Source organism: Anastrepha ludens, chromosome 4, assembly GCF_028408465.1.
Source record: "Anastrepha ludens isolate Willacy chromosome 4, idAnaLude1.1, whole genome shotgun sequence".
NCBI lineage: Eukaryota > Metazoa > Arthropoda > Insecta > Diptera > Tephritidae > Anastrepha > Anastrepha ludens.
Genome location: NC_071500.1, coordinates 19680934 through 19701894, shown reverse-complemented (window position 1 = coordinate 19701894; position 20961 = coordinate 19680934). Strand labels below are relative to the sequence as shown.

The 20961-nt window shown below is 40.5% G+C and overlaps 1 protein-coding gene across 1 annotated transcript in view; it reads right to left on the bottom strand.

The window, feature by feature from the left end:
- The window catches only part of LOC128860193 (regulating synaptic membrane exocytosis protein 1), a 265936-nt gene that overhangs the window by 1762 nt on the left and 243213 nt on the right, over positions 1–20961 (bottom strand). The window contains exons 13-14 of the mRNA XM_054097507.1: positions 11815–12653; positions 11207–11368 (exon numbers count right to left, since the gene is read on the bottom strand). Coding sequence (XP_053953482.1) covers positions 11207–11368; positions 11815–12653 — 1001 coding nt within the window. The remainder of the gene's footprint in view (positions 1–11206; positions 11369–11814; positions 12654–20961) is intronic.

The following is a 20961-nucleotide window of genomic DNA, read 5'->3' as shown; positions in this document are numbered from 1 at the left end:
CCTGCCATGAACGCAAGCTACGCTCTCTTGCTTCCTTGCGTATTGCCTGTCGTTCTGAAGTAGCTTTGTTTTGGTAAACTTCAGCGTACTCTTTAAAAAAAAAAAAAAATAAATAATTGGCGCGTACACTTCTGTTAGGTGTTTGGCCGAGCTCCTCCTCCTATTTGTGGTGTGCGTCTTGATGTTGTTCCACAAATGGAGGGACCTACAGTTTCAAGTCGACTCCGAACGGCAGATATTTTTATGAGGAGCTTTTTCATGGCAGAAATACACTCGGAGGTTTGCCATTGCCTGCCGAGGGGCGACCGCTATTAGAAAAATGTTTTTATTAATTTTGCTTTCACCGAGATTCGAACCAACGACCTCTCGGTGAATTCCGAATGGTAATCACGCACCAATCCATTCGGCTACGGCGGCCGCCATTACATTTATTGGGAGTAGTCCTGCAATAACCATAATGGTGTCCTCTGATACCGTTCGAAACGCGCAGCACACTCTGAGGGCACTCAGTCGATACATATGAATATGAATATGAATTTTAATACGAATGGAAAAACAAATACGAACACAAATTTGAATATGAATACAAATATGATTCTGAATTTCAATATGAATAGAAACGTATTTGAAAATATGAATAGAAATAAATAGTAACACAAATAGGGATAAGAACTGATGCATCAATAGCTGTGCCAATATCAGTATGAATAGGAGTAAGAATGCAAAGAAAAATGTTCACGAGTAGTACTAACTAATTAAAATCTTTGATTGAATGAATAATTTACGAGATATCCAGCAACGATATGGCGCAGTCGAAAACTCTAAAGACGTTATTCGCGAAACTATACGAAGGCGGTTCAATAAGTACCCAGGTTTGATGACTTAGGGCGTTCCTGAAGGAAATTGGTCTTAGCATTGTATGCTGTCATCAATCAAACGACGGCAAAACAAATTTCAGATTGATTGATAGGTAAGTTTGGATTTGGCAGCTATTCGAGTAAGACGTGTTTTGTGATTTTCGCTAATATGGAAAAAAGGCAGTATCATTCGGTGATTCGCTTTTTGTTTTTGGATGAGAAAAAATGCGACGAGATAAAAGCAAAGTTGGATGCTGTCTATGGGGACGCTTCGCCATCTATGACCACAGTTAGATATTGGTTCAATGAACTTAAACATGTGCGAACATTTGTTTTCGATGAGGAGCGATCAGGACTCCCGGCAGACGTGATTACCAAGGAAATCATTCAAAGAGTCCACTACATCATTCTCGCTGATTGACGATCGAAGGTGCGAGAAGTAACAGAGGCCGTAGGTGTGTCGACCGGAACGGCAATTAATATTTTACTTGATAAGTTGGCGATGGAAATATTGTCGGCCCGATGGATGCCGCGATTGCTCACTGTTAACTTCGAGGCAGTGTTTGGAGCAATTTAAGCGAGATCCAAAGGAATTTTAGCGTCGAGTTGTAACCGCTGATGAAACCTGGACTCATCATTACACACCAGGATCTAAGAACAACCCAAATAATGGATTTCTCCTGGTGAATCTGCTCCAAAGAAGGGGAAGACACTCCCATCGGCCGGAAAGGCGTCATCCTCATGGAGTTTTTAGAAAAAGGAAGAACGATCACTCGCCAATACTACAGTGAATTATTGTCCCGCTTTCCGCGAAAAAGAATATAATGTTTCACCACGATAACGCACCAGCACATTTCCTCGGAGTTGTCGCCGTTAAAATTCCTGCCGCATCTCCCTTATTCACCCGATCAGGCTCTCGCCAGACGACTTTTTCTTGTTTCCTTGATATTAGGGAATGGCTCGCCGGAAAAAATTTAGTTCAAACGAGGAAGTCATCACCTAGACAGAGGCGTCTTTTGAAGAGTTAGGCAAATTCTATTTTATGGAGATTCTATTTTTTGGAGGGGTGAAAAAATGGCCGGAGCGTGGTTAGAAGTGTATCTTTCTTAAAGGGGACTATGTTGTTGGTGTCTTTATTTCTAATACGTGTACTGAAGGTTTTTTCCAAAAAGAGTTGCCACTCAGCCGGCAATGGAAAATTCCATAGTGTATTTCAGTCATTAAAGACGTCCTCATAAAAAGTAATCTTCCCCTATGTAATGGGGTGGGCTGTGTCAAAGATGGTCATAACTTCATTTGCATTTTTTGATAATTTCAAGTAAAAAACATTATTTAATGTAATTTATTATTAGCTTCATAAAATGAGTTGAGTTTCTATACGAAAATAATATCAAATTGTGTCTCTGATTATCTCTAAGGATTAAGCGACTTAAATCATGTGAGTAAATAGAACAGATATGATGAGAGAACCTACTGAAGAAAATAAATTTACAATAAATTATGAAATAACAAAGGTAGTCTTTGGAACTGGCAATGAATTTGCAGAAACCATCTATTGATTTACCGATAATTTCGTGCCTTTGTTTTATTACTAGTTCGATTTTCTCCGTGAACCTTTCTATGAAATTGTGAGCTCGCACATAAAACCGCTTATTTTTCTGTGTAAATAATCGAACACAACATTGCCTTGTGCTAAATAACATCGCAGTACTTAAAGCGTAACCAATAAAAAACAATACTCTTATTCCACTGAAGTCCTGAGCTGCACCTATTTTTAGTCATAGGTATGTCATTCTGAACGAAGTACGTACCTACCTTCACCATTTAAAAGCCATTGGTAAGCTTTAATCTAGCAGAGAGCTTTGCGCCCACACTTCCATATAGGTATTGATGAGAAATCACAAACACACACGAAATCGTTCATATCTAGCTGCCCTGCAGTGAAATACCAAACTAGTCAGAAAAAATACTAGTTTAAAACTGAAGCCGAACTAGTCCGAAAAAGATAAGTTTTGTACAAATATAGGACTATGAATAAGTTCGTTACGGTTTTACAACAGATGGCGTAACTTGATTATTATTCCATCGATCCACATTTCCAAACATTCATTGGAGAGCTACTGTCGTAAGGCACAAACGTCAGTATAAGTTTTTTATTTGAAGCGTAAACAACAATATTTTTACCACACTTGAAAATGTCGAATTTCGTGCCAAATAATGTGTTTTTGCGGGGAATTCTTCTTCATTATTTTAATATGAAGAAAAAAACAGCCGAAAGCCATCGTATCTTGGTGGAAGTTTATGGTGAGCATGCTCTATCTGAGCGAACGTGCCAGAAGTGGTTTGCACGCTTTAAAAGTGGTGATTTTGGCTTGGAAGACGAAGAACGCGAGGGTGCGCCGCCAAAGTTCATGGATACCGAATTGGAGGAATTGCTCGATCAAGATCCGGCTCAAACGCAAGAAGAGGTTGCAAAAACTTTGGGAGTTGATCAATCAACCATTTCCAAACGTTTAAAAGCCATGGGAATGATCCGAAAGGTAGGCCATTGGGTGCCGTATGAATTGAAGCCAAGAGACGTTGAACGCCGTTTTATGGCATGCGAACAACTGCTTCAACGGCACAAAAGAAAGGGTTTTTTGCATCGAATTGTGACTGGCGATGAAAAGTGGGTCCATTACGACAATCCAAAACGTCGGGCAACGTATGGATACCCTGGCCATGCTTCAACATCGACGTCGGCGCAGAATATTCATGGCCTGAAGGTTATGCTGTGTATCTGGTGGGACCAGCTGGGTGTTGTGTATTATGAGCTACTGAAACCGAATGAAACGATTACGGGGGATGTCTACCGACGACAATTGATGCGTTTGAGCCGAGCACTGCGAGAAAAACGGCCGCAATACGCCGATAGACACGACAAAGTTATTTTGCAACATGACAATGCTCGGCCACATGTTGCACAAGTGGTCAAAACATACTTAGAAACGCTCAAATGGGATGTCCTACCCCACCCGCCGTATAGTCCAGACCTTGCGCCATCCGATTACTATCTCTTCCGATCGATGCAACATGGCCTGGCTGACCAGCACTTCCGTAATTACGATGAAGTCAAAAAATGGATCGATTCGTGGATTGCGGCAAAACCGACCGAATTTTTCACAAAGGGAATCCGTGAATTGCCAGAAAGATGGGAAAAAGTAGTAGTAAGCGATGGACAATATTTTGAATATTAAATTTGTAACCATTTTACGTCAATAAAGTTTCAAATTTCGAAAAAAACCGCACGAACTTATTCATAGTCCTATTACAAAATCCCTCAGGGACCAGTCCTTGGACCCATACTGTGAAATGCCATGTACGACGGAGTACTTAGCTTAAAATTACCGGATATAGCAACACTAGTAGGCTATGCCGATGACATCGCTCTCGTGGTCACGTACATGAAGCTAGACCACCTGCAGGACAAGTGTAATGATGCAGCAGCTACAGTTCAAGTATGGCTCTCTGTAGCGGGGCTGAAGTTGGCAGTACAAAAAACAGAAGCGCCCCTGGTAACTGCGCGAAGAAACAAAAGAGTTCATGGAACTTCGGAGAAGTGGCCACGAAATACTGTCGCAAGAGGCAATAAAGTATCTAGGCGTAATGATTGATGCACGGCTTTGCTTTAAGTAACATTTAGCAACAGTGGGTTCCAAAACACTAACAGTCCACGGTGCTCTTACAAGAATATTTCCTAACATAGGCGGACCGCAAGACGCCAGACGGAACCTCCTGGCAAAGCTGGATTCAGTCATTTTATATGCTGCTCCTATATGTGTAAAAGCTAAATCTTCGAATGTTAGACCCGTAGCTCAGGTGCGCCGACGAAATGCACTAAGAGTCTTGTGCGCATATATGAGCGTATCAGATGACGCGTTTACGTCATCGCTGTAAAGCTCCCAATAGATATAGACAAATTTATGACAGACAAGGAGTGAAGACGACAACTGAAGAGAAAGCTGCATTAGAAAAATGGCAGAGCAGATGGGACTCGTCTGTTAAGGAGTGTTTGATCTATAGACTTGCCCCCAAAAATAGTCTACGGGTGATCAGAAGACACGGAGACGCAGACCACTATTTGACGCAAATATTGAGTGGTCACGGATGTTTCTTGGATCACCTCCATCGTTTTCACATGCAGGACACTCCATTCTGTCCAAGCTGGAGCAAGTGTTCTTCTTCTGCGATCGTTTTAACGAAAATGCCGAACGCTTGAGTTATTCTTGGGTGAACAGCTGACCCCAGACTGCATCGAATGATTGTTGGAATGCAGTTAAAAGTTTCGTAAAGAGGATAATGCTGCATCTGCAATGCGCGGAGTTGCAGCTCAAAACGCAGAGAAAAAATCAGCCCTCGGGAGGTGGGCTGACTACAAACTGACAACAAATCACAGACGCTCGAGACAAGTGCTCAGGATGGTTTTTTTTTTTATTCCTTGATTTCTCTTGCCAAATTAACAATAAATAGTTTGTACATGAAATTATTTATATAGTTATATGAAGAAATACCGCTCTTAATCAGAGCATAGGGCGGAAACAAACTCAGACCAACATGAGCGATCTTTTGCAATTTTTCGAATTTCATGCCAGGAACATCTTAATTGGTATTCCGCGTGTGTTGATCGCATCCAAGTTGTTCGTGGTAGTCCTCTTCTTCTGGAGCCTTGTGGATTCCATTCTAGGGCCATCTTTGCGATGTCATTGTCTTCTTTGCGTAAGGTGTGCCCAATCCAACGCCATTTCCTTTCTTTGATATCAGCTGCGATGGGCTGGCACACAACCACATTACTAAATATATTCAAGATATACCGACCGAAGTCCTCCAGTGAGTCACAAGTCATTCAAAATTGGTGTTTACGGATGGACGAGTTACGACGCAGTTGCGGCCAACATTTGAAAGGGATTATCTTTCAAAAATAAATGCCATGAATGGTTGTATACAATAATAATAAAGATCACCCAATCAACTTCAATTTTCGTGGTTCTATTTCAATTTAAAATTTGATACCTCAAATTGATCCCCCTTTCCATGGTTCGAGCCGGATCACGGCATAATGTTAACCTTCTTCTTCTTAACTGGCGCGATAACCGCTTACGTGATTTTGGCCGAGTTTAATAAAGCGCGCCAGTCGTTTCTTTCTCGTGCTGCCCGGCGCCAACTGGACACACCAAGTGAAGCCAAGTCCTTTTCCACCTGATCTTTCCAACGCATAGGAGGCCTTCCTCTTCCTCTGCCAACACCAGCTGGTGCCGGATCGAATACTTTCAGAGCCAGAGCGTTTGTTTCCATTCAGACGACATGACCCAGCCAACGTAGCCGCTGGATCTTTATTCGCTGCGTCTATGTCGTTGTACAACTCGTACAGCTCATCGTCCATCCATCACCTGCGACATTCGCCGTTGCCAACGTGCAAAGGTCCAAAAATCTTACGCAGAATCTTTCTCTCAAACACTCCAAGCGTAACTTCATCGGATGTTGTCATCGTCCACGCTTCTGCGCCATACGTTAGGACGGGCATGATAGGTGTCTTATAGAGTGTTAGTTTTGTTCGTCGAGAGAGGACTTTACTACTCAATTGCCTCCTTAGTCCAAAGTAGCACTTGTTAGCAAGAGAGATTCTACGTTGGATTTCAAGGCTGACTTTGTTATCGGTGCTAATGCTGGTTCTTAAGTATACGAAGTCCTTTACAACCTCAAAATCATAACTGTCAACAGTGACGTGAGTGCCGATACGCGAGTGCGCCAGCTATTTGTTTGATGGCAGGAGGTACTTCGTTTTAACCTGCATATCGCATAATACACATTTGAGATTGTACAAGAATTTACCTTCCTGGGCATAAAAACATCAGCGAATAAAGGCGCATCAGTAGCAATTAAAGGCAGAGTATTAACTGCGAAAATTAAAGATTTATAAAGCCTTAATCCGTCCGGTGCGCTCCTACCAATATGAACTTTTGATGCTGAAAGTTGCTATTGAATTTTGATAGAAAAATTCTGGGAAGTATTTTTCAATAATGAAATCCTTATACGGTTTATTAAGCTCCCGAGGACATTTCGAGAATGCCCAAAGAACGACCAAAACGAAAAGCGCTTTTATTGTTCCCGGTTGGAGACCAAAGAAAAGAACGCCCAAGAAAAGGATGTCTCGAAGATGTGAGGGCAGGCCTTAACAAACTAAACGTGAGGTATGGAAGAGGATGAGGTTTTGAATAGGGAGGTTTTGACTAGTGGGCCTGATTAGTCTCATGTGAAATAGTTGTGAGGTAATTTACAACTAGTAAATTTGACTACAGTACTTGCGAGATCACGTGTTGTTGGGAAGTTAAATTAGTGTAAGCGATTAAAAGTCATCGCGTTAAATGCAGAAAACTTACACAAGTTTCCAAAGCAACATATATATAATATATATATGTACATGTATATGTATGTGTAAGTTCAATATATTGAGACCTGTAAAATGGTATGCACTTATTTTAATGAAAACACATTTTGCTGACTGACTATTGTTATTTATGTACATGGCACGTTTTCCAATTTCACCTGTACTTACAGTCTAAGTCAGAAAAAAGGAACCGTTATTATTCATGAAGTATATAAGATATACCTTTAACATTTTTTTTTCATGAAAGTATGTACAAAACTGCGAGTTGCACTTACTCAATAAGCCGTGTAGTCTTCATCGTTCAACCAGCTTTTCTGCGTAGCTCATCGAAAAACAGGACTAGATTTTGCGAACTTGACGCACGAGGTGCTTTAAATCATGGGCTGGCCTTCTGATAAGATGCGTTTTCATAATTCCCCACACATTTTCAATGGGGTTGGCGTCTGGGGATTGGGAAGGCCAGTCCAATACTGTGACGCCATTTTCTTGTTTTGTTGTTTCTCAAAGTGTTTTTCTGAGAGCTGTGGTTTTGATGTTTGCCTCCTTCAGTCGACGTTCGATGGTGTTAATACTCAAATTTATTCCCTTTTTAGCATGAACTGATCGTGCTTGGAGTAGTCACAAAGAAGGGTCCTGTTAAAAAAGTTGGACGATCACTTTATCCTGCTTTTTTGTCGTCACTCGTTTCAGGGCGCGCTCGGATTTCACATCACAACAAACTTTTTTGATTGTTTAATCACTTTTGCAGTCGCAGCGTAAGATAATTTCGGCCCTTTCGAATGCGTGCATAAAAATACCGCCTCGAAACGCTTCTCGTACTTCCCCCTCATTTTTGTTTGGTTGCGTTTACGGGAAAGTTTCAAACGACTCTAATCTGAGTTAGCACTGGCGTGGGACTATTTGCAGTGTGTATGTACTAAAAATCTATGTAGGTGTACTTATACATAAAAAAATGCCCACATGAAATCAAACTCAGCATTGCTGTTGTACTCGTAATTTTGAAGACGTAAAGCCTTAGACATAGTGTGGAATTTATTATATATTTAATGCCACTGTGCTTGGGTTTTGAACTTTGGAAAAAAATCGAAAAACGCTTTTGATAGTTGACTTATTTAATTTGCACCTTCTAAATTCTGTAGTGTCCACCTTTTTCCCAGTTTGACTCCAGTTCTAGAGATAATGGTACTTGAAAATTTGATTAAATTATTGACTGTTTCGAATCTCCGTGAAAATGAAGAAATGTTTTTTCTAACAGTGGTCGCCCCTCGGCGGGCAAACACCCAAAAGGAGTCAAAGCGTATGTACATATATATATATATATTGTATATAAGTATATATGAAAAAAAGCTTGAAAACAATTGGCTAAGGTTAAGTACTCGTAGGCTGCTTGGAAGAATCTGCTGCGGTGGCAATGGGCTGCTTTAGCGGTTTAATCTCAAAAGGAGTTCTATTGCATTTTCTTGGATCGGAAAATAGGAGGTGATCAGATACTCAAATATATGAAATAGACCGATAGGCAATAGATTTTCTATATTAGGTAAACCAAGACGTAAGTACACACTGGCGCAAAATTAATCATCCAATTTTGTTTTTGAGTAACTTTTTTACCAAATAAAAAACCAAAAGAATGATTTTCAGGGATGGAATCCTTTATTTGATCTTAACGCGCCATTGATTTGATTACCGGAAGACACCATTTGCAAAAATTATAAATATCCCTATAGAGTGATTAATTTGGAGCCACCTTGTATTTGGAACTGTAGAAACTATTAGGTGCGCAACTAAATTCTCGCTGTTTTTTTATGAAAAAACAACTTTATTCTGAAAAAATTGCTACAAGTGAATCATTGAAAGTATTGCTCATCGCTGACTACTACTTTTTCCATCTTTCTGGTAGATCTCGTATACCGTCGCGGTAAAACTGTTCAACTTTTGAGGCTATCCAAGGATCAAGCCATTTTTTGATGTCTTCATGTGAATGGAACTGCTGCCCAGCTAGTCCATGTGCCATCGATCGGAGCAGGTGACAATCGGACGGCGCAATATCTGGAGAATTTGGCGGGTGGGGTAGGATTTCCCATTTCAGTGTTTCAAGGTAGGTTTTAACGGGTTAGGCCGAGCGTTGCCATGCTGTAGAATCACTTTTTCATGCCTCTCCGCGTATTGCGGCTTCTCGCGCAGTGCTCGGCTTAATCGCATCAATTGAAGTCGACATCAATCGCCAGGGATGGTTTCGCTTGGTTTTAACAGTTCATAATAAATAACACCAACTAGGTTCCACCAAATACATAGCATAACCCTCGCAGCGTGAATATCCGGCCGAGGCGACGTTCTAGAAGCATGACCGAGCAGTCCCCATGACTTTCTTTTCTTGGATTGCTGTAATGAATACATTTTTCATCACCCATCAACGATGCGATGAAGAAGGTTCTTCCTTTCTTGCCGCTGCAGCAGTTGTTAGCAGGCGAAAAAACGACGTTCAAAATCCCTTGGTTTGGTTTTAACTCATAAGGAACCCAAGTCCCATGTTTTTGAATCATTCCAAAGCATGCAATCGCTTGGAAATGGATTGACGGGTAACTCCTAATACTGAAGCAAACTCTTCTTGCGTTTGACACAGATCCTCATTGAGCAATGCCTCCAATTCAGCGCCTTCGAAGGTTTTTGGCCATCTTTCACGTGGACGGGCGGACTTTCGTCGCCATTAAAGTCACCGTCTTTGAAGCGACGGAAGCAATCTCGGCACGTTATTTCACTTAAAGCAACATCTCCATAAACTTTTTGTAGCTCTCGATGCGCTTTAGCCGCCCTTTTTTTCGAATGAAAGAGGAAAACCAACAAACACTTCCCGCAAATGACGATTATTCGGCACAAAATCAGACATTTTCACAAAACCAAAAGTATTTGATACCAAAACAAAATCACTAATGTGTCGAAGCAATTTGTTTACCATATGTCTATTATTATTATTAGAAGGCCATTGCGCACTGCGACCAGAGCTGATCTATTGTGAAAGGCCTATTTTTGTAACCCTAGAGTTTTAGGTTTTTTAAAAATTTTAGCACAATTTTCGGTTTGTTGTTCCAAAGATTGCATGGAGATACTACGATACCACCAAGTTGATGAAGTCTTTGTCTGTCCAACGCAGGACATTCACAAAGCACATGTTCTGAGCTTTCTACATATGTCCATTTCGCAAAAGCGGCAGACATTGGTCTCAGATAGACCAATATTATTTAGATGATACCTCAGGCTGCAGTGACCTGTAAGATATCCTGTTAAAATACTCTTCTTAGTGAGAGAAGCTTGTCAGATATTCCTTCGTTGGGACTTAAGAATAGTTTGGCTTGATGGCTCATCAGCCATTTCATTTCTCTCATGTTCTTCATGTCCCGGAATCCAGCCTAGTGTCTAAGCTTGGTTTATGACGTTTAGGTTATGTTAGATTCGACCAGCACACACTGCTAGCGGCATCTATTGACAAACTTAGGGAACTTAGTGGCGCACCTAATAAATATCCCGATTAATTTTGCGCCACCTTGTTTTGTGATTAAACACACGCTGCTCGCAGCTTGCAACGGGCAATCATCAGCAATAAATTTTTCGCAAATTGCGGAAATGAAAAGGCAGAGCTCACAAATGAGCAGGTGCAGGCTAGCGTGCCAGTGTTTATGTGTGCGTACTTATTACTAACGAACCAAAAACTATCAACCCCTTTCCCTCTCCATACTGCCAACAACGAGAGTTGTCGTTTTGACGAGGCAGCCCAGTCACCTGACCTACTTTGCTATATGACCATTAGTAGGGGAATGCACACTTTGCTGGACTTAGTGCTAGTTTTTGTGCTATGTTGCATACATTCAAGTACAGATATACAGATATTTGATTACACTACTTCCATTTCCGTTTCCGCTTCCGCACTCACCTGATACTTGAGCGTCTGTTTGTAGAATGGCTCTGCTGAGTGCCTCACCACGCGCGTTTTCTTCTTATGCCGCAGTCGATCGCCATCCTTGACATAGCATTTTACGTATGTGTCCGGCGGCGTTTCACAGTCCACGGGCACTATATTGCGTGCACATATCACCTGCAATTACGAAAACAAAAACAAACAAAGGCAATTGCAGAACAGTGCAAATGGCGGTGAAGAATGAAAGGATTATAAAATGTGGCAGAATGGCTACTAATGGGCATGTTGAGTTGTTATTTATGCACGCGCATTTGTGCTTGCGGCCAGTTAGCTGGTGTTGTATACGGCCCGTATGCATGAAACTCAACTCTACGCAAAAAGTTAATTGGGCATGCAACCGCCCGCCAACTTTCATAAATTTTCCATGAACTCATCAATGTTGCGGCACAAACGCGCCCTCGGCGAGCTGAACGGACTGCATATGAGCGTATAATTTTAAATTTTAACTGCCATTTAGGAACACCACAGCGACTGTGCAACATGCAACACAAGCACAAACATGCACACTGTGCTGCCATACCAGGCTTCTTGTGTGCCACTCCCACCTCCATCAGCGTACTTACCTCCACTTCTACCACGCCTTTGATTTTCGTAAATCCCATCTTTAGCTCACCATGCCGCACCATTGTCAAGCGATAGCCCTTTGGATGTATCTGTCCTGGGCCCATTTTGAGTCCATAGTCCGTATCGATGCCCGTAGTGGCAACTGTGGTTACAGTCGTGGACGTTAAACTGCTGATGCTGCCCGAATGACTACCGTGACTCAGGCTCTTGGCACTTGCGTTATGCGGTGCCATGCTCTGCTTGCGCAACATAGACGGACTGTCGCTGGTGCTCACATTGAACATGCTGCCCTTGCGCATTAGTGGGGACTCAGCTTCGGGAGCGCCTGCTTTCCAGCTGCCTGGATAAATGCTGTTCTTGCGCTGTGGCGAACCACTGCTGCCCGTGTCACGCTCCGTTGTTGCATGCGCATAGACACTACCTTTGCGCTGCAGCACCGTCGTCGGGCCGAGTGTATTGTCTGCACCGCTGCTGCTGCCAGCAATCGTCTTCAGATTAATCATGCTGCCCTTGCGCAACTGCTTGGAGCTGTCAGCACCGACGCTCAGTAGGCTGCCACTGGCGCTGCCGCTCTGTCCTTGCATTGCTACATTTGTGGCGGACGAGGCTTGCTTTAGCATTGATAAGGCCTGTTTGGCGCTTTGTGGACGCAAATTGCTACCCGAACCCTTCCAACGCGTCGTAAACTGTTTGTTCTCCTCATCCGATGGTGGACTGGTCGCTGCATTGCCAATGCCCACCGGCAAGTGTTGTTGCAGCTGCTGTTGTTGTTGAGTGACATCAAGTATGGAGCCTTTGCGACTACTCGGATTGCTCGGTAAGCCAACACGACTTGCGCCTAAGCGAGGTTGTTGGAGTGGTTGCGAAATAGATGAAAATTTGCAACATTAATTTCGTGCATCATAAAAGGGCGAGAAGAGGTTAATTTCATGATACTCAAAGGAGTACTGTGGAAATGTGAACCAGTACTTGGTACTTGCAAACTCAACACAAACTGAAATCAAGTATACTTTGAAGAAAAACGGTTATGTAATTGTTTGTTTTTTTGCTTATATTCCACCTAAGTGCTTAAGGATGGGTAAAAGTGAGTGGGTTGGTTTTTAAAGGTATAAATATTAACTAAATTTAAATGTTCAAATAGTAAACCGAAAGCAAAGGATAAAGTGCATGCAAAGTGTACTTATGAAATTTCGTTGTGAATATATACGTACATACATACATACATGTGTACTTACATACATACATACATGTGTACGTAAAAGGTAGTTTGGATAATTTAAATGAAACTTGACAGCAACAAGCTATTTGTAAGGAGGCGTAATGGAAATTTATTTACAATTTTATAAAAGATGCAAGAATTCAAAGCTATGCCTAGCTACGTTGCAAAAGTATAAAATACTTAAACTTATTATTGATTATAAAATAAAACATGCTCTCGCTTTATGTGATTGCAATATATGTAAATGTAAAATGGTATTGACATCATCGGTCTTAACAACCGCGCTGTTAGTTCTGCCTTCTCCAAACTGGATAAAGAGGCAAAGCGAATGGGTCTGGTGGTGAACGAGGACAAAACGAAGTACCTCCTGTCTTCAAACAAACAATCGGCGCACTCGCGTATGGGCACTCACGTCACTGTTGACAGTTATAATTTTGAGGTTATAAAAGACTTCGTATATTTAGGAACCAGCATTATCACCGATAACAATGTCAGCCTGGAAATCCAACGTAGAATCTCTCTTGCCAACAAGTGCTACTTTGGAGTAAGTAGGCAATTGAGTAGTAAAGTCCTCTCTCGACGAACAAAACTAACACTCTACAAGACTCTCATCATGCCCGTCCTAATGTATGGTGCAGAAGCTTTGATGATGACAATATACGATGAGGCGTCACTTGGAGTATTCGAGAGAAAGATTCTGCGTAAGATTTTTGGACCTTTGCACGTTGGCAACGGCGAATATCGCAGACGATGGAACGATGAGCTGTATGAGCTTTACGACGACATAGACATAGCGCAGAGAATAAAGATCCAGCGGCTACGTTGGCTGGGTCATGTCGTCCAAATGGATACAAACGCTCCGGCTCTGAAAGTATTCGATGCGGTACCAGCTGGTGGTAGCAGAGCAAGAGGAAGGCGTTGAAAAGATCAGGTGGAGAAGGTCTTGTCTTCACTTTGTGTGTCCAATTGGCCCCGGTTAGCACGAGAAAGAAACGACTGTCGCGCTTTGTTAAACTCGGCCGAAATCGCGTAAGCGGTTATCGCGCCAATTACGAAGAAGAATATATGTATGTAAATTCTATTGAAAGCATATCCAAACAATTCCATGTTAAGTGACCCTAGTAAGATGGATATTGTTGTAAAATTTTCTGAAAATTGTTTTATTTGTTGGTTTGAGGGTTAAGAAGTGAATTGAAAAAATAAAATGAAAATAGAAAAAAAATTTAATAATTTATATTAATAATTTAATTTATTTATCTTGTTTATTCTTTTTTAAATCTTTACGAATTTCAATATAGAGTTTCCTCAAGAAACTCGGAAACTACGGTTTCTTTTTCTTACATAATTTTTGTTTACTTGTGAAACATTTTTGGGAAAACTGGGGTTGTTCATATCCAATTTTCAATTCATAACCGTTTCAATTGTTGTTTTATTAAAATACAAGTTTTCGAAGTCTTAAAACTTTTAATTGTTTTTTATTCAAAATAAAAGTATTTAATCAAAAACAAAAAATCAAATTTTAATATTAAAATTTTAATTTTTTATTCATTAAATGTTCTGTTACTTTCAAGTTCCAATTCCCAAAACATGTTTATGTTAAACGACTTTTTTTTATGATAAAATATACTCTTTAGTTTTTTTTTAATTTTTTAAATAACATTTTTTGTTCAAAATTTTTGGGAAAAAAATTGTTTTTTTTTTATTATCAATTCACAAAACATATTTATGTTAAACGATGATTACTTAGGTTAAGTTTAAAGACAATTTAAGTTTACTTAAATTTTTTGGGAATTTTCATTAGAATTAAAACCAGCATTTTTTATTACATTTTCTGTTCAAAAACAAAAATAGCACATTTAAAAATTTTTCTCAATAACAAAGAGTTTGCATTGGTTGCTTTCGTAGATATAGAAGGTGCCTTCAACAATAGAAATACAAACGCTATAGTAGATTCAGTAGAAGATTTTGGAGTTGAATCACTCGTTGTTGCCCTGCTATCGTTAAAAGAAAAGTAACGGCTACTACTCTAAGCAGACAGGTCTGAAGAGGCACCACGCGAGGCGGTGTCCTCCCGCCTCTTCTTGGATTTTGGCTGTCTTTGGATTTTGCTGACCCTTGAAAGAGGGGGTTGTCACGTCACTGCTTAAGCAGATGCCTTAGCAATTGCCGTTAGAGACAAATACCCTAACACCCTGATGGATATTCTGCACTCTAACATGGCCACACTTAGAAACTGAACTGAAAGCAAGGCATTCGGTATAAACCCCGCAAAAACTGAAATAATTTTGTTTACATAGAAACGTAGACTCTCTATAGTCTAACCGCTAATTTCTAAGGGTGTGGAGATTCCTTTGAAAGAGGATGTGAAGTATCTGGGACACATATTAGACAGGAAACTCGCGTGGAAACCTAATATTGAGGAAAGTAAAGAAGGAAGAAGAATTGCTGATCGGAGGTGGCGAGTGGAAACTACTTGCGTTACGACCAGACAAATCTGGCTATCCTACAATCTGAAACAGACAAAAACCCTTATAAGTCTATCGAAACACGAACTAAGGCATTTAATATCTCTTATCACCGGCCACTGCCTTTTGGGCACTCACGCACGTCGGCTCGGGGTTCCTCAAAACGACCTGTGCAGATACTGCGAGGACGAAGATGAGGAAGTATCGAGCAGGCATTTGCTGTGAAGTTGTCCCGGTCTAGCCAGAAGTCGACTCGCTCTTCTAGGCTCTCCAACAATTGACAATCTTTCAGTACTCTCGGACCTGAAAATCGAATCTCTCATTAAATTCTCGAAACGAATTAATATTTTGGACCAAAATCTATAACAAAAATCTCGGTTAGGTGGGGAAATCGTGTAATATTATATAATGAGCTCTAGGGCAACACAACGGACCCAACTTACGGTCTTTGTGGCACTCCGATGCGGGGTCACCCTTAAACCAACCAACCACCAAAGAAGGCCAACGTCGCATTATATACTTGCAAAAAAGCGGTCGGTATTAAATGGGGACTAACACCTCGTGTTACACATTGGCTCTATACTTCTGTAGTTAGACCAATCTTAATATATGGAATACTTGTATGGTGGCCATTTGCTCAAAAGGCTAGTTACGCTAAAATCGTGAATAAGGTCCAAAGAACAGCTTTTTTATGCATCTCTGGCGCTTTAAGGACTACCCCAAACAAAGCGGTGGAAGTGCTAATCAATTTGCCTGAAATAAATCTCGTAGGGAAAAACGGCCGCCGCCTCGGCGCTCAGACTGGCGCTATGGGAAGACCGGTGGTCTGGCCACGATTCTAATTTGCACTCTCTGAATAGTCGCAAACAAGAAATAAACTACTCTATTGCTAGACTCACCTTCGAAAGGCTCTTCAAGCTATGTATACCGTCAAGGAGGTAGTGGCAGACACTAAGGCCATGGAGAAGGGGGGAACTAAATTTTTATACTGATGGTTCCAAGCTAGACGATAAAGTTGGCTATGGAGTTTTCTCGAAGGAATTAGGACTGAAACTATCTGTTCGACTACCAGACTTCTGCAGCGTCTATCAGGCAGAGGTTCTAGCAATAAAAGTAAATACGCATGCTGTAACAAAAACGACTATAATTATACTCTCGGGTAGCAAGGCGGCCATTAAATCAATGAAAGATCGGAGGTTGCACAGGAATGCCCGTCAGCCTAAAATGATATTCATGTTGAATGCAAGGTCAGCCTTATTAGGGTTCTGGGGCACAGAAATATTGAGGGAAACTGTAAAGCTGATGAGCTAGCCACAAAAGGTACTGCTCTTCAACTGCTCAGTGATAAAAGTACCATTGGTAACAATATTATCCAAAAGGTCAATAGGTCATAGGAAGATGAAGATACATGCGTAACAGCCAGGCTACTATGACCGCAAATAAGCAAGAAAAGGACAAAGGAATTGCTTAGCCTCTCAAGAGAAGATATCTCAAAGGTCGTGGCTTGTGTCACCGGCCACTGGTTATCTGGAAGGCGTTCCTTGAGACTAATAGTATTCTCCCATGAATATTGTAGAAACTGTGGCGATGAGGAGGAGGAAGAAACAGTAGAGCACTTCCTTTGCAATTGTCCAGCCTTAGCTAAAATCAGAGCAGATTGTCTAGGTAAAAACTTTTTCAATTCTCTTACAGAACTATCTGGCGCGGGGATTAGACCAAACCTGCGCTTCATAAGAGCCTCAAAATTGTTTCATGAAAGTAAATAAACAAGGTTCCCGTGTCGCACAGTGGTATCACAACGGACCTGTGGTGCCTAAGTGAGTTGGTCATAAGGACCGACTACTACCATAACCTAACCTAAGTATCTACATATATGGGGAAAGTATTATCACAAATTAATTAAGCGCAAAACCCTTTCAAATGAGCTACAGGTAAAATCGATCGCTTTTTTACTTTACTGAAAACACTTCAAACAGTGCAGTCGTTTTTTATTGCATTGTTGCCATTATTTAGCTAAAATTTTCGACTTTATTTCCGAAGAATTTATTTCCTCAATATTTTTACCATAGTTCAGTCGTACTAAGCAATGCGAAGATAACAATAATAATTTCATATATTTAATACATTTGTATGCACACATTCAACTAAAGGAATTATTTTTATCAATAAACCAAATAATCTTATTCCATAGTAGCGCCGTTCTACATATTTTCTTTTATTTGAAAAGAAAAAACAAAAACAAAAGGCAGAACACAAGCAAAAACTCAATCGCATGAATGACGTTTCCTATGGCATTTCCTCGTGCCGCAACTGTTATCTCGCTCTGTACTCGCAAGGCAATCAAAATATTTTGAGGCCAGCCGTTAATGATTTAAAAGAGAGGCAGTGCCTATCTACTGCTGTTAACATTTACTGTAGAGTGAATGTTGATCGTCTGCTAAACCGAATCAAAGCTAACATCGGCAAACGCACTGAATCACAGTGTGGGCAAGGCTAATACCTGCAAATATCATAGCATTACAACAACAAGCTAATAAAGGTGGTGGTCATTGAATCTCCAAACGAAACTCATCTTCCCCTATAACTCACACCCATTCACCCAAAACCATCGTTCGATGGCAGTTGAACGTTGTCTTGTAAAGTTAAATACAAAAGATTTTTACTTATAATTATTATTATTTTTTAATTGAAATTAAATTACAAAATAAAAAAAAGCTTTAAGTAACCATTTTTTTTTCTCTTATTTTTTATTCCTATTTTCATTTTATTGTTTTTTCTCATCTTTATTTCTTAAATGTTCTTTCAATTAAAATTAAAAACAAACAACTTATTTTAATTTTTTTTTAAATTAAGTTAAAAAAAAATTTCAAATTTCTTACAAATTATTATAATTAATTTCAACAAAACTTTTTTTCTGTTTTAATTGCCTTGAAAGCCTAGGTTTCACTTAAGTCAGTAAAAAAAATTTGTGAAAAATTATACTTCACCACTTAACAACTTAACCTTAGCATTGCCATCAAATAATTCTAGCGCTCGTTGACGCCCACCTAAAATTGAAACGTACGCCCATAAAACGTAATCATGGAATTCTCAACATATATACAGGGTGGCGCACGAATCGTGCTACAAAAACAAAACGTAATAACTTTTTTCTGTGTGAGTAATCGGCTTTTTTTTTTTATTTTGCAGATTAGTATTTAGATTTACAAAAAATGGAGGCTTGGGATACCGAAAAGAGGATTTGGATAGTGCAGCGGTACCATGCTTTGCAGTCCATCATTTCCGTCCAAAGGGAATTTAGGCGGGAGTTTGGCGGCACTCCCCCGAGCAGATGGACCATTATGAGGCTGGTGAACATGTTCGCTGAATCTGGAAGCATCGCACGCAGACCGTACCATCGAGATCCCCATGTTCGGGTCGAAGCCACAACCGCGGCTGTAGCATCGTCAATTCAGGCAAATCCAAGAGTTTCGACTCGTAACTTGTCGGCGCAAATTGGAGTTAACAGACGGTCATTGCAGCGGATAGTTCATGATGACTTAAACTTGTTTCCGTACAAAAGTTCAAATCACAAGCAAATTAAACCCTCTGGATTTGCCTATTCGCCTGGAATTTTGCCAAAAAATTATTGAAATGGCCGAAGAAGGCAACAACTTCATAAATTGCTTGTTTATGTCTGATGAGGCCCATTTTGATCTAAACGGCAATGTAAACAAGCAAAATTGCCGTATATGGAGTCAATCAAATCCGCAAATACTCCATGAGATGGAACTGCACCCAGAACGAGTCACAGTGTGGTGCGCAGTTTCATCAAGGTGCATTGTCGGGCCATACTTCTTCGAAGAAAACGGTGTAACAGCGACTGTAAATGGGGATCGTTATTTAAACATGTTGAAGGAGTTTTTTTATCCAGAACTGCGGCGAAGACGTATTCCTTTTAACAGCATTTGGTTCCAGCACATATAGCCAGACCGGTTATGGAGGAGCTCCAACGAAAATTTAGAAATAAATTGATATCCAGAAATTCCACTTTCCGCTGGCCCCCAAGGTCACCTGACCTCACTGCACCAGATTCTTTTTTATGGGGTTATCTCAAGCAAGAGGTGTATAAAACAAAACCAAGTAATTTGACTGAATTGAAGCACTCCATCACAACAATAATTGAGGCCATCCCGACTTCAACCCTTCAGTGCGCAATGAACAATTTTCTCATCAGGTGTCGCATATGCGTGAATGAGCATGGAGGTCATTTAAAAAAAAAAAAAATAAATAATTGGCGTGTACACTTCTGTTAGGTGTTTGGCCGAGCTCCTCCTCCTATTTGTGGTGTGCGTCTTGATGTTGTTCCACAAATGGAGGGACCTACAGTTTCAAGCCGACTCCGAACGGCAGATATTTTTATGAGGAGCTTTTTCATGGCAGAAATACACTCGGAGGTTTGCCATTGCCTGCCGAGGGGCGACCGCTATTAGAAAAATGTTTTTATTAATTTTGCTTTCACCGAGATTCGAACCAACGACCTCTCGGTGAATTCCGAATGGTAATCACGCACCAACCCATTCGGCTACGGCGGCCGCCAAACAAGTGCAATCTCCTAAATTATCGTTCTCTTCTCTGTGTAGTATACTAAGCTTATATTAGTGTATACAAGTGAGCGGCAGCACTCACAACAGTACGCAAAGCTTACATATATATATGGTTTTTTAATGATAAACAAATAATATATATTTTATAAATAATCTTTAAAATCGATCATCGCTAAAACGGGTAAGTTCTGCTCATCATGCCACATGACCTACAAAATAACATCCTTTCGCATCTAACCCAGACTACCGCAGGGTATTCCAGTTTGAAGTTTTCGTAGATTGAAAGGCAGCAGACCTATCCTTAGTTACTACTGGGACAGACTCCAAGGTTAACTTTTACATAGATAGTCAGGCAGCCTTAAAGCGATTACAACGTTTAGTAAGGGTGTGCCATCTTTCATGTCGCTATGAAAACATTGAATAACTTTGAAAAAAAAAAATTATTTGTATTTTATTTATTTATTTATTTATTAAAACTATTTTTTGAATACAATATCAATAAAGTGGCCACCTTTATTAGCAATGACAAGCTGCTGTCTTTTTACTGCGTTTGTTTTATAGCGTCGATTTCGGTTGCTTCGGTGTAAAGCGATCCATTGTTGAAATTGTACTGAATTGACGTATCGAAAACATGTATGTTGAAGTCAATCGGCGACATAAAAGATGGCGTACCCTGTGTAACGTGCAAGATTGTTCTTCAGAGCAATGAGGCAGTAGAAAGCTTGACAGCAAATTGCCACACTTCCATTGGGTTTATAGGGCATTGGTATGAGGCATTGAGCATAGGTATAGAGCACTGGAGGGTACGAGATAGCGTACGATGTAGAGAAAAACGGGGTCTCTCTATCATCGGATTTTGTTAAGGAAATACCAAAA